Genomic DNA, 13,409 nt, shown 5'->3' on the forward strand with positions numbered 1-13,409 from the left:
CCGTTACCCGGCGAACGGCGCTCCCTCCCTCCCTCCCTCCCTCCGCCCCCGGGGCCGCGCCGAGCCCTGACAGGCCGGGGCCACGGGGGCGGCGAGGGCAGCGGCGAGGAGGCGGGACGACGCGTCCGCTCAGCTCAGCTCCGGGCGCCGGCCGGCCCGGGGCTCCCATCACAGGGCTCTGCGGACAGCGTTTCCTCCAGCCGGGACCTTCCGGGGCTCCCCACCCCCCACCACCCGCACCCGCACCCGCACCGGGGCCACGGCTCACACCTGGATGTAGTTGTTCTCGCAGTAGTCGGCCACCCGTTCCAGATTCGTGTAACTGTCGAAGAGGGCCCGGCGGCCCCCCGGGATTTCCTCTTCCAGCAGCATCTGCAGCTCCGCCATCTTCACATCCTCCTCCTCCTCCTCCTCATGCAGCCCGCAGAGGTGGCGGCGGCGGCGGCGGCCCCTGGGAAACCCGAGGCTGACGCGGGAGGAGCAGCGGCCACGGCGGCAGTCACACGGGCGGAGCGAGGAGCAGCCGCCGCCGCCGCCGCCGCCGCCGCCGCCACGCGCCCCCCTCCGCCTAGCTCCGGCGCGCGACGAGCTCGGAGGCGGGGCGCGAGCCCACGGACAACAGCCCGGACGGTCACCGCGGAGACGGACCGACGGACTGACGGGCGGGCGCGCACACGCACGCACGCACGCGCATTCCCCAGCCTCCGCCCCCGAGCGCCAAAAAAAAAAAAAAAGATTCCCACCCTGGAGCACCGCCCGCCCCTCCCCCACTTCCGGCGTCTCCTAGCGACGGCGAGGGCGGGGGCCGGGATGCGCGCGCTGGAGCTGGGCTCCGCGTTAACCCTTGGGCTGTCCGCCGCAGGTTCCGCGGTTCTGGAGGTTCCGCCCCTCCGACTCACACACACACACACACACACACACACCCCACCCGCAGCTGCCTTTGTTAGCCCCGCGGGCGGGCGGGAAAGCGTCGCCCTCCGTCCTTCACCTCGGCGCCGGCCTCACTCTGGACCGTCGAACCCTTGTGGAGGTCACCGGCCTGGAGGACCTGGCCAGGCCTCTCTCTGCTCCAGTCTAGGGAGACCCAGGAGAGCCATCTCCACTGGGAGAGATCACAAAACTTCCTTGCTCATTTAACCTATGTCTCTGCCCATCTTGAACCTCAACCCCTTTGTGGCTAAGTGAAGTGTAGTTTCCCAACCCCATATTCTGACTTTTTTTTTTTTTTTTAGAGTAGTCTCACTATGTAGCCCTGACTAGCCTGGAACTCATTAGATAGACCTAGCTAACCTTGATTCTTGAGCCTCTGACAGCCAGAGCGCAGGGAGGATGACAGGAAAGAGCCACCACACCCAGCAGCATTTTTTGATATTTATTTATTTATTTATTTGGAAAGAAGGGTCTTCCTATATACCCAGGCTGGATTATAGATTATAGGTACCCAGCCTGGGACACATTTTTTTTTTGTTTTTGGTTTGCCTTCTGTGATACACTTCCAAGCTTCGGTTTTTCTTCTTCACTGAATCAGTATTTGAATTTCTCAGACAATTTGGCTAGTGCCAACTCTTTGTTTAAATGATTGTGACATAAATAAAGTAATATGAAAACGCCAGAAAAAGGGAATACAAAATTTCAAGGTAAGTAATTCTTAAACTGCAGAAATATATGTGCTTATTCTCCACATATTATATTCTATTTTTCCTAAATCTGATTACTGCACACAATTTAAACTTGAAAAAAATAATAAAGTTAACAACTGCTAAGATATTAAGCCATTACTTGTATTGTTAAAAGTCCAAGAAGGAGGCCAGGCATGGTGGCACATACCTTTAATCCCAGCACTTAGGAGGCAGAGGTATGTGGATCACATGAGTTGGAGGCCACCCTGAGAATACACAGTGAATTCCAGGTCAGCCTGGGCTACAGACCTTACGTGGGGGAGGGAGCTCCTGCCTTACATAGGATGTGTAGTGATCATGTGACCCTTCTACAGTCATATTTCTGTCTCCAGTTGCTGAGGAACCTATACTTTGCAAAAAAATTAATACCATACCATTACAAATCCCACGTTATATTAGCTCTATGATTACATTAGCAAAATAGGCATGGTGGCACACACCTTTAATCCCAGAATTTGGAAAGCAGAGGTAGAAGGATTGCTATGAGTTCCAGGCCACCCTGAGAATTCATACTGAATTCCATGTCAGCCTGAGCTAGAATGAGGCCCTACCTCAAAAAAAATAAAAATAAAAATATACACATATGTATGTATGTATGAGTTGATTGTGGAACCAAAATTAAAGAATATTTTAGCCAGGCATGGTGGCACACACCTTTCATCCCAGTATTTGGGAGGCAGAGGTAGGAGGATCACCATGAGTTAGAGGCCACCCTGAGACTACGTAGTACATTTCAGGTCAGCCTGGACTAGAGTGAACCGTACCTCAAAAAAAAAAAAAAAAAAAAAAAAGTATTTTAAAGTGTTCATCTAGTCCAGCTAGATTTATTCTTAGCCACTTTAAACATCTTTTGTATTAGCATAAAAGTTCTCTCACTTAAGGTGAGGGGCTTGTTAAAACAAAAGGTAGGGCTGGGGGGAATGGCTTAGCTGTTAAAGGCACACACACCAGCCAGTCCCAAGCTGGCCTCAAACTCTTACCTCTATCTCCTTAGTGCTGGGATTAAAGGCATGTACCACCACACCTGGCTAATTAACTGATTAGTTTTTAAGAGATCTACCAGGTAAATTAAATGAAAACATAATCCTCTTCTGCTATACTTGTTCCTAACTAGCATTCTTTCATATACTGTTTAGAAATTTTAGTCCAGTAAATTTCTCTGAGGACAGAAGGTTCCTCTCCTAAGAACTACCAAGGAAAGATTCTAGTATTTTCTCTTTTATTTATTTGAAAGAGGGAAACAGAGAGGGAGTGAGAAAGAGAAAATGGGTGCACCAGGGCTTCCAGCCAATGCTAATAAACTCCAGATGCATGTGCCACCTTGTGTATCAGGCTTATGTGGGTACTGGGGAATAGAACTGAGGTCCTTTGGCTTTGCAAGCAAGAGCTTTAACCACTAAGCATCTTTCCAGCCCTTGACTTTTTTTTTTAATTTGGATGTTGGGAATTTTACCCAGGCTGTAAGCATGCTAAGAACTTATTCTACTACTGAGCTATATCCACAGCCATAGGCTAGTTATTTTACAACAGTCTGATTTTTGTCTGTTTGATAATATACAAACAAGTTATATTTTGGACAAATTGCCAACTAAATACTATGGTGCACAGTAGTAAGTTTCCTTGCACAGATAAGGTTGATAAGATTAAGGATGTCCTTGACTATTTAAACTATTTTCTGTTGCTATAACTGAATACTATGCACTGAATAATTAACAAGAAATAAAAGTTTAACCAGTACTTGAGAGGCAGAGGTAGGATGATCACCATGAGTCCAAGGCCACCCTGACACTACATAGTGAATTCCAAATCAGCCTGGATGAGAGTGAAACCCCACCTCGAAAAACCAAAAAAGTAAATAAATAAAAGTTTAAGCTGTGCATAGTGGTGCACACCTTTAATCCCAGCACTCGGGAGGCAGAGGTAGGAGAATCGCTGACAGTTCGAGGCCACCTGAGACTACATAGTGAATTCCAGGTCAGCCTGGGCTAGAGTGAGACCCTACCTTGAAAAACCAAAACAAAAAGTTCATTTAGCTCAGCATTCTAGGGGCTGCTGGAAAGTCAAGAGCTTGGCACAGACACCTGAATAAGGTCTTCTGTAACATTGTAAACAGTATGTTTGTATGGATGTAAAAAGCATCCAGTGTGGCAAGACATGGCTAAAATGCTAGCTCAGGTCTATTCTGAAAAGGCCATAAGTAGTCATAGGGTTCTCTGCTAGTCAGATTCACAGCGCTGTATGGAAATAATTGAGGCAAATAAATGATGAAGAAAAAGGGATGCTCTGGCTCACACTTCTGGAGGCTATAGCTCAGGACCAAGTGGCCTACTTTCTCGAACCTCTTACCAGGGCAGCAGCTCATGGCAAACCAAACCACTTACTTCAGGACCCAGAAAGTAAAGAGAACAGGAAGTAGCTGGTGTTCAAGGGAACACCCCCATTACCAAAGCCTTCCCAATTAATACCATCTCTCAATGTTTCTACCCCCTTTCAATAGTGCCATGCTGGACACCAGGCTTTTAACACTTGGCTCTTCCATCTAGTAGAGCCCCTTTCATGGCCTCGTCTGGTCCCAGTTGATTTCCAAAGGCCCCAACTACTAACCATTGCCATAGACATTTGGGGATCAAATTTCCAACGTATGAATTTTTTTTCCTTTCTTTTTTTTTTTTGAGGTAGGGTCTCACTGTAGCCCAGGCTGACCTGGAATTCACTATGTAGTCTCAAAGTGGCCTTGAACTCATGGTGATCCTCCTACCTCTGCCTCTCAAGTGCTGGGATTAAAGGCATGTGCCACTATGCCCAGCTCTTTTGTTTTTTTTTTTGAGGTAGGGTCTCACCCTAGCTCAGGCTGACCTGGAATTCACTATGTAGTCTCAGGGTGGCCTTGAGCTCACAGCCATCCTCCTACCTCTGCCTCCCAAGTGTTAGGATTAAAGGTGTGCACCACCATGCACGGCTCAACATATGAGCTTTTGGGGTACACATTCAAACCATAGCAGCCAGTAATTGCTATTTTCATGAAACTGAATAAGTCATCCACCAAAACAAAACAAAACAAAAAACCTTGTGTGATTTTTTTTAAAGTCATTTAATGGAGTGGAATGGTAGATAGGAGGATCGCTGTGAGTTTGAGCTCAGTCTGAGACTAATTCTAAATCAGCCTAGGCTAGAGTGAGACCCTACCTTGAAAATCCAAAATAAAAGAAGAAGAAGAAAGTCATTTTATGGAGCCTCAATAAAGGAACACAAGAAAAATCTTGATATTTTAAAATGGCAAGGAATGCTGGATTTAACTATACTGAAGACATGTCAGTAGGATTTCCTTCCTTCACAGAAAATTACTGTTAAATGTCTATTTAAATGTCTGTTCTGATGCAGAAGTGAATGACTCATATCACTGAAATATTTCATAAGTTTTCTGATGTTATTTCAAAGAAAAAAAAACTTACCCTCCAATAGAAAAAGTCTGTCAATTGTGATTGAACTACAGGAAAGTAAGAGTTTCATCAGTGAAATACTTTAAGAGAAGAAACTTTTCATGCATTCAAATACCTTTGAAACTTTCATAAATATGTTTATTATGGGCTGAGTGTGTAGCTTAATGGTAGAAATCTTTTCTAGCATGTGTGGTTCAATCTCTAACACCACACACAAAGAAGTATATTATGAAATTATTTCCATTTTCAAAAAGTTTGGTTTAGGGCTAGAGAAATGGCTTAGTAGTTAAGACATTTGCCTATGCCAAAGGACACAGGCTCGATTTGCCAGGACCCACTTAAGTCAGATGAGCAAGGTGGCACTTGCATCTGGAGTTTGCTTGCAGTGGCTGGGGGGCCTGGTGCACCCATTTATTCTCTCCCTCTCAAATAAATAAAAAATAATAAAAATAAAAAGTTTGGCGTTATCTCTTCAATACTTATTTTATGTAGCATTTTAAGACATCCTAGAGAGGTGTGTGTGTGTGTTTGTGTTTGTGTGTTCATATGTATGTTCATGTATGGGCCAGAGTTTGATGTTGGCTGTCTTCCTCAATTGCTTTCTATCTTATTTTACAACAGTCTCTCACTGAACATGAAGCTCACCAATTAGGCTAAACTTGCTGGCTAGCAAACCCCAGGGATCCTCCCTGTCTCTTTGTCTCTTCTTCCCCAGTGCTGGGATTATAAACACATGCTGCCACATCCAGCTCCCCCCCCCCTTTGGTTTTTTGAGGTAGGGTCTCACTTTAGCCCAGGCTGACCTGGGATTTACTATGTAGTCTCAGGGTGGCCTTGAACTCATGACAATCCACCTACCTCTGCCTCCCAAGTGCTGGGATTAAAGGCGTGCATCACCATACCTGGCACATCCAGCTTTTTTTTTTAAATGTGGGTGCTGGGGATTCAACTCAGGTTCTCATGCTTGTACAGTAAGCACTGAGCCATCTCCTCAACTTCTTGGCCCCCCAAAATTCTTTATGTTTACCTCTGAGTGGCAAGCCTCTTATTCACTGAGCCATCTCCTCAGCCCTAAATTTACCTTTGAAATTTTATTTCATAAATAAGCACCAGTGAGCCCATGAAATGTGCACCAAGGACTAGCACCCTTACCCTATTCTTCCTATAGAAGGAAGTTGCCATCTCTGTGGCTCCTGGCCTCCCTCTTACCTTACCTTTCTCCCTCAAACCCTACTGGCAGCCAGGGGTACGGGGAAGGACAGGCTCTGCCTCCAGTGGGAGCCTGAATGCAGGTCAGGGAGGACCAGAGTCCTTCAAAGAAGTCTTCTCTGAAGTGTCTGTCATTAGACAGGGCAAGGAAACAGCCCTCCCTGCCTTAGGCTAGCAGCACCACAGAGTGCTCACCAGATGACTGTGTAGGGCTATCCTGGCCCAGATAAGTGATAAGTCCTAGTGCAGGGTATTTCATCCTCCACAGGGTAAAAAGACAGGTCCCAAGAGACTGACTTGCCCTAGTCAAGGCCCTACATTTTCTTTTTTCTCTTTCTTTTTTTTTTTTCCAAGGTAGGGTCTCACTCTAGCCCAGGCTGACCTGGAATTCACTATGTAGTCTCAGGGTGATCCTCCTACATCTGCCTTCCAAGTGCTGGGATTAAAGGCATGCGCCACCACGCCCAGCTCGTTTTCTTTCTTTCTTTCTTTCTTTCTTTCTTTCTTTCTTTCTTTCTTTCTTTCTTTCTTTCTTTCTTTCTTTCTAAGTATATTTTATCTATTTGAGAGAGAGAGAGAAAGAAAGAGAAAATGGGCATGCCAGGGCTTCCAGCCACTGCAAAGAAACTCCACATGTATGCGCCCCCTTAGGCATCGAACTTATGTGTGTCCTAGAGAATTGAACCGGGATCCTTTGGCTTTACAGGCAAATGCCTTGACCGCTAAGCCATCTCTCCAGCCCTTTGTTTTTATTTATTTATTTGGGAAAGAGATGGAGATAGTAGGCATGCCAGGGCCTCTAGCCACTGCAAATGAACTCCAGACACATGTGCCACCTTGTGCATCTGGTTTATGTGGGTCCTGGGGAATGGAACCAAGGTCCCTTGGATTTGCAGGCAAGCACCTTAACTGCTAAGCCATCTACCCAACCCAAGGCCCTACATTTTCATTGGTCACTGGACCCCACAAATTATAACCAGCCCTCATACACTAGAAACAAATCTCCAGACCTTTCTAAACATGATAACTATAGATGGGGGAATCTCTTCAAGTGCTTTATCTGCTTTTGTGGATTTTTTTTCTTTAGGTTTTTCAAGGTAGGGTCTCACTCTAGCTCAGGCTGACCTGGAATTCACTATGTCGTTTCAGGGTGGCCTCAAACTCACAGTGATCCTCCTACATTTGCCTCCCGAGTGCTGAGATTAAAGGCATGAGTCACCACACCTGACTTATTTTTGTTTTTGGAGGTAAGGTTTCTCAATTCAAAGCTGACCTGGAATTCACTATGTAGTCTCAGGTTAGCCTCAAACTCATGGCCATCCTACTACCTCTGCCTCCCAAGGGATGCAATGAAAGGCGTGCACCACCACATCCAGCTTTATTTGCTTTTAAGAGACTACCTGAGCTGGAGAGATGGCTCATTGTGTAAAGTGCTTACTGCGCAAATGCAAGGAGCTGAGCCCTCGTCCCAAGAACCCACATCAAGCTGGACTCAGTGGTGCCCATCTGTAATCCCAGCACTCCTATGATGATTTAAGAACTGGAGACAGGAGAATCCCCAGAAGCTGGCTGGCCAGCTAGCCTCGCATATGCAGCAGACACTTTCAAAGTGGGAAGTGAGAACCAACACCCTACGTTGTCCTCCTAACTGCCCATGTACAACATAGCATGTATTCACCTACACTCGCATAAATGTGCACACACACACACATACATCATATACATACATACATAAAGATTTTTAAAAGAGAAGCTAGTGTCAGGGAGATTGCCCAGTGGTTAAAGGTGCTTGTTTACAAAGTCTTTAGGGTAATGTTCAATTTCCCAGTACCCATGTAAAGCAAGATGCACAAAGTGGCATGTGCATCTGGAATTCATTTGCAGTGACAATAGGCCTTGGTGTGCCTCTTCTCTTCTCTTCTCTTCTCTTCTCTTCTCTTCTCTTCTCTTCTCTTCTCTCTCTCTCTCTCTCTCCTCTTTCTCTCTCTCAAATAAATAAATAAAAATATTTAATGAAAAGAGATTAACCAAAAAAGAAAAAAAAAAAAAGCCGGGCATGGTGGCACATGCCTTTAATCCCAGCACTTGGGAGGCAGAGGTAGGAGATCGCCGTGAGTTCGAGGCCACCCTGAGACTACATAGTGAATTCCAGGTCAGCCTGGGCTAGAGTGAGACCCTTCCTCGAAAAACAAACAAACAAAAAGACTATTATCCTATTTGTATCAGCTATTAATATATGGTATATTACATTAATGTAACCACTTTTTGTATCAGGAGGACTTTCCTTTATTTAAAATTGTTCCTTTAGGGAACCAGATAAAGCCAAAAGGAAATAATAATTCTGAATCCGTAGAAATAAATTGAAATAATGGCTGCAGAATACAATGGACTGGGGAGTGAGTCAATACAAACTAATGAGCATGAGTTTAGGCCGATTCCCATCTAAAATAATCTTTCTCCACTTTAACTTGCCCCTTTTATAAGGGGATTGGATTTTAAAATTTTCTGTGGATTTCTTTTATGTAAAACAGTATTTTGAAGTCTATTATGACAAAGTAAATTAACATTAATAGACCAGACTTCTTTTTGGTAATGCTGAAGCCCACAAACCCAACGCCTCATGCATGCTAGGCAAACACTCTGCCACCAAGTGACATCCTCCTTCCCTTTCCTAAATTTTATTTGATCTCAGTGAGTTGCCATGCCAAGCTTGCAGGTCTCCTGCCTCAGCTTCCAGAACAGCTGGAATCCCAGGCATATGCCATTGCATCTGGTAACAATCTATTGTTCTCATCTCAAATTAGCTAACAATAGAGCTTCAATTAAAATGAGTAACTCACTTATTTTTTTTTATTTTTCGAGGTAGGATCACTGTGAGTTCCAGGCCACCCAAGACTACATAGTGAATTCTATGTCATCTTGGGCTAGAGCGAGACCCTACCTCAAAAAACAAACAAGCCGGGCGTGGTGGCGCACGCCTTTAATCCCAGCACTTGGAAGGCAGAGGTAGGAGGATTGCCATGAGTTTGAGGCCACCCTGAGACTCCGTAGTGAATTCCAGGTCAGCCTGGGCTAGAGTGAGACCCTACTTCGAAGAAAAAAAAAAAAAAAAAACCAAGTAAATAAATAAATAGAAAAGAAGCCTGGCATGGTGGTACACGCCTTTAATCCCAGCACTTGGGAGGCAGAGGTAGGAGGATCGCCATGAGTTTGAGACCACCCTGAGACTCCATAGTGAATTCCAGGTCAGCCTGGGCTAGAGTGAGATCCTACCTCAAAAAACCAAAAAAAAAAAAAAAAAAGAAAAGAAAAGAAAAAAGAAAGAAAAGAAAATTCCTTCCTCCTAAACTTTGGGTCTCCAAAATCTGCTTCTTTTCTGTTAAGGTCTGATAGGCAAAACAGAACTTGAGTGAAAGGATATCTGGAATGTATAAAAGGAGAAGAGATGATAACAGCATCTCTTAAATTTTTGAAGTTCAGGTCAGAAAAGGTGATCTCTGTTACACATGTGATCTCTGTTACACACATGCCCATGTACAACTGTTTCGTTGTTCTGAGTCACCCTATGATATCAACCAAGGATTACATTTAGAAGATCACAGGGAGGCTGCATCTGGCTTAAGGCTAACCAAGTATCTGCATTTCCTATGACCCTCCTATAAGGCCCTTACAAGAATAAACATAAATATAGAACAGATTTATGGATTTTCTTCAAGCCTAAATTTCATCTTGGATCATGATCACAAAGAGAACAAAATGACATTTATCTTTAGGGGTTCACCAAACTACAGAGCTATGGGTTGATTCACATTTTCCAAAAGTATAAGACTTCCACAGGGAACCACCTAGATAGGAATATACTGCAGTGCCCAATGCTTGTAATTAGATTCTATATTAGAAAAAGTGAAAATCTCAAAAAGACAAACATAAAATTTATACACACATTAAGAAAGGTTGTCATGGCAACTTTGCTAGAAGATATATTTTTAAATCTAAGTAAATTTAGCCTTCAAAACACATTTGCATCTCCCTCAAAGGTTCGGCATAAGAAATATTTTTAAAATTGTTTTGAGATTTCTTTTGAATCTATACTTTAAACACTTAATAAATAAAGTCTTATGAATATAATCACAGCATAAACTGAAGCTTATGTTTCGAAAGGCCTTATATGAAAAAGGTCCATCTGGAGTTCGTTTGCAGTGGCTGATGGCCCTGGCACACCCATTCTCATTCATTCTCTCTCTCTCTCTCTCTCTCTCTCTCTCTCTCTTTCTTTCTCGCTCGCTCGTTCTCTCTCACTCTCGCTCTCGCTCTCTCTCATCTCCTTGCAAATAAAAAAAAAAAATTACAAAGCCAGGTGAGGCTGGAGAGATTGCATAGTGGTTAAGGAAATAACCTTCAAAACCTAAGGACCCAGGTTCAATTCCCTAATACCCACATAAAGCCAGATGCACAAGGTGGTGCATGCATCTGGAGTTCATTTGCAATGGCTAGAAGCCCTGGAGTTCCTAGTCTCTGTTTCTTTCTCTCTCCCTTCCTTCCTCCCTCCCTCTTTGCTTGCAAATAAATAAATTAAAAAATTCTTTAAAGTCGAGTGTGGTGGTGTATGCCTTTAATCCTAGCACTAAGGAGGCAGAGGTAGGATTGCTGTGAGTTTGAGACCACTATGATACTATATAGTGAATTGCAGGCTAGAGTGAGACTCTATCTCAAAAAACAAAAAAATTCCAAAGTGAAAGCCTCATGTCGCTTTTCTCAGACACCCTTCCTAGGCTTCTTCCTTTAAATTTTTAACTTGTTAGTAAGGTTATGCAATAAAATCCCTTAAAAGTCTGGTCAAGCATTGTGACTTTAAAGATAGCTCCTGATTTATTTATGCTAAGCCTTGGAGTTTTGTTTTGTTTTTTTTTTGTTGTTGTTTGTTTTTCAAGGTAGGGTTTCACTCTAGCCCAGGCTGACCTGGAATTCACTATATACTCTCAGAGTGGCCTTGAACTAACGGCAATCCTCCTATCTCTGCTTCTGAAGTGTTGGGATCAAAGGTGTGTGCCACCATGCCCAGCTATTTATGCTAATTCTAACAAATGGTCATCACTAGGGTTAATCACTTAGGCTTAAGTGATTTAATTTCATTCACTACAACAATTATCCTCCTGTTAGGTAAAATTTGTTGGGAGAGCTTGCCTAAGCTTTATCAATTTTTTGTTGTTGTTGTTTTTGGTTTTCCAAGGTAGGGTCTCACTCTAGCCCAGACTACCTGGAATTCATTATGTAGTCTCAGGGTGGCCTCAAACTCATGGTGATCCTCCTACCTCTGCCTCCCAAGTGCTGGGATTAAAAACACTCACCATGACGCCTGGCTCAAAACTAACACTTAAGACATATGCTGCCACAGGACAACTAAACTTAAAAAAATTGGAAAAAAGGACTTTAAGTTCTTGTGCCCTTCTTTAACTAGATCTGTTCCAGTAATCAAATGTGCCATATATGTACATACATCCAGATTGCTGTAACTTCCTTTCTAAAGGGTTCTAATAACTTATGTAAAAGCCAAAGCCAGGTGGATTCACCAGAGCTAAAAAGGATAAAATTTTGGCCCCTGATCATGAAGTCAGATCATGAGCCTACTTTAGATGATGGGACACCATTGACCCTGTGGTAAGTCACCTGTCTTCCTGATCAGGGAGGATATGGTGACAAGAAACCAAAAATAAATAAATAAATAAATAAAAATAAAAATGGTGTACAGTCTGAAACAGGAGAGTCACAACAGAGGAAAAAATCAGTATCAGTCCTCCTGGCTTCCCAAACAAGGGAAAACTACTTGGCCAGCATGGCCCTGACTCATCCTAACAGACACCACCAGTATTGGAGAAGCTATAAGGCTATTCTTGGGTCCCTAAAGTCTCCTTTGGAGAGCCATTAGTGACCTCCAAAATTAATCCTTGGTTAAGGGCTGGAGGGATGGCTTAGTGGCTAAGGTGCTTGCCTGCAAAATCAAAGGACCCAGGTTCGATTCCCTAACACCCAGGTAAGCCAGATGCACAAGGTGGTGTATGCATCTGGAGTTCATTTGCAGTGGTTGGAGGCCCTGGTGTGCCATTCTCTCTTTCTGTGTCTCAAATAAATAAACTAAAAATTAATCCTTGATTAAATTTTGGCTATCTGCTTAGTCTTAAATATTCAGAGAGAAATGTATAACCAAAGATAAAAGGAGACCTCAAATATATGAATGGCCTATTAAGTAACACAACAAGAAGCTTCCCAAGTGGGGAAACAAACAAGGCCTTAAGGCATACTGGCCCCTCTCTAATAGTTCTAATTCTACAATAAGGAAAAACAACCACAAATGTTGTGGTGGTTTGATTCAGGTGTCCCCCATAAAATTAGGGGTTCTGAATGCTAGGTTCCCAGCTGATGGAGATTGGGGAATTAACGCCTTCTGGAGGCAGTGTATTGTTGGGAACAGGCTTATGGGTATTATACCCAGTGTCCCCCTGCCAGTATTTGGCACACTCTTCTGTTCCTGTTGTCCACCTTATGTGGGCCAGGAGATGATGTCCACCCTTTGCTCATGTCATCGTTTTCCCCTGCCATCATGGAGCTTCCCCCTCAAGCCTGTAAGCCAAAATAAACCTCTTTTTCCCACAAACTGCTCTTGGTTGGGTGATTTCTGCCAGCAAGGCAAACCTGATTGCAACAGATGTCAAAATGGTTATTTTCAAATCTAAAATAGTCATCCATATGATGACTCTGACCAAGAACTTCAAAAGACTTCCTTAAGTTCGTTTGCAGGGGCTGGAGGCCTTGACATGCCCATTCTCTCTCTCTCTTTGCCTCTCCCCCCAGCCCAATAAATAAAGAAATAAAATATTTTTTAAAAGAGAGAGAAAAAAAAAGACTTCCTTACACTGGGAACTTTGGCCCTGGCTATCCCTAAGACAAATTTAAAAATGCATAGTCTAGAAGGATATTATACAAAATGTTGACCTTTATAAGGTTAAATGTGTATGTATTCCTGATAACTCTGCTAATCTCTTCTCTTACAAGCCATATAGATATAGATTCAGACCATGTCAGA

At 43.7% G+C, this 13,409-nt stretch overlaps 1 protein-coding gene across 24 annotated transcripts in view; it reads right to left on the reverse strand.

Moving 5' to 3' along the window:
* Abi2 (abl interactor 2) overlaps nucleotides 1-488 on the reverse strand; it is a 128,710-nt gene extending 128,222 nt beyond the window's left edge. For 7 of the 24 annotated variants that reach the window (XM_045148046.1, XM_045148047.1, XM_045148039.1 and 4 more), the window contains exon 1: nucleotides 271-483. In XM_045148046.1, coding sequence (XP_045003981.1) covers nucleotides 271-387 — 117 coding nt within the window. In that variant the 5' untranslated portion in view covers nucleotides 388-483. Of the gene's footprint in view, nucleotides 1-270 lie in introns of all 24 variants that reach the window. The other 17 variants (XM_045148048.1, XM_045148045.1, XM_045148035.1 and 14 more) reach the window with 7 other exon arrangements.
* Nucleotides 489-13,409: the final 12,921 nt, after the last annotated feature.

Source organism: Jaculus jaculus, chromosome 4 (genome assembly GCF_020740685.1).
Source record: "Jaculus jaculus isolate mJacJac1 chromosome 4, mJacJac1.mat.Y.cur, whole genome shotgun sequence".
NCBI classification, from domain to species: domain Eukaryota; kingdom Metazoa; phylum Chordata; class Mammalia; order Rodentia; family Dipodidae; genus Jaculus; species Jaculus jaculus.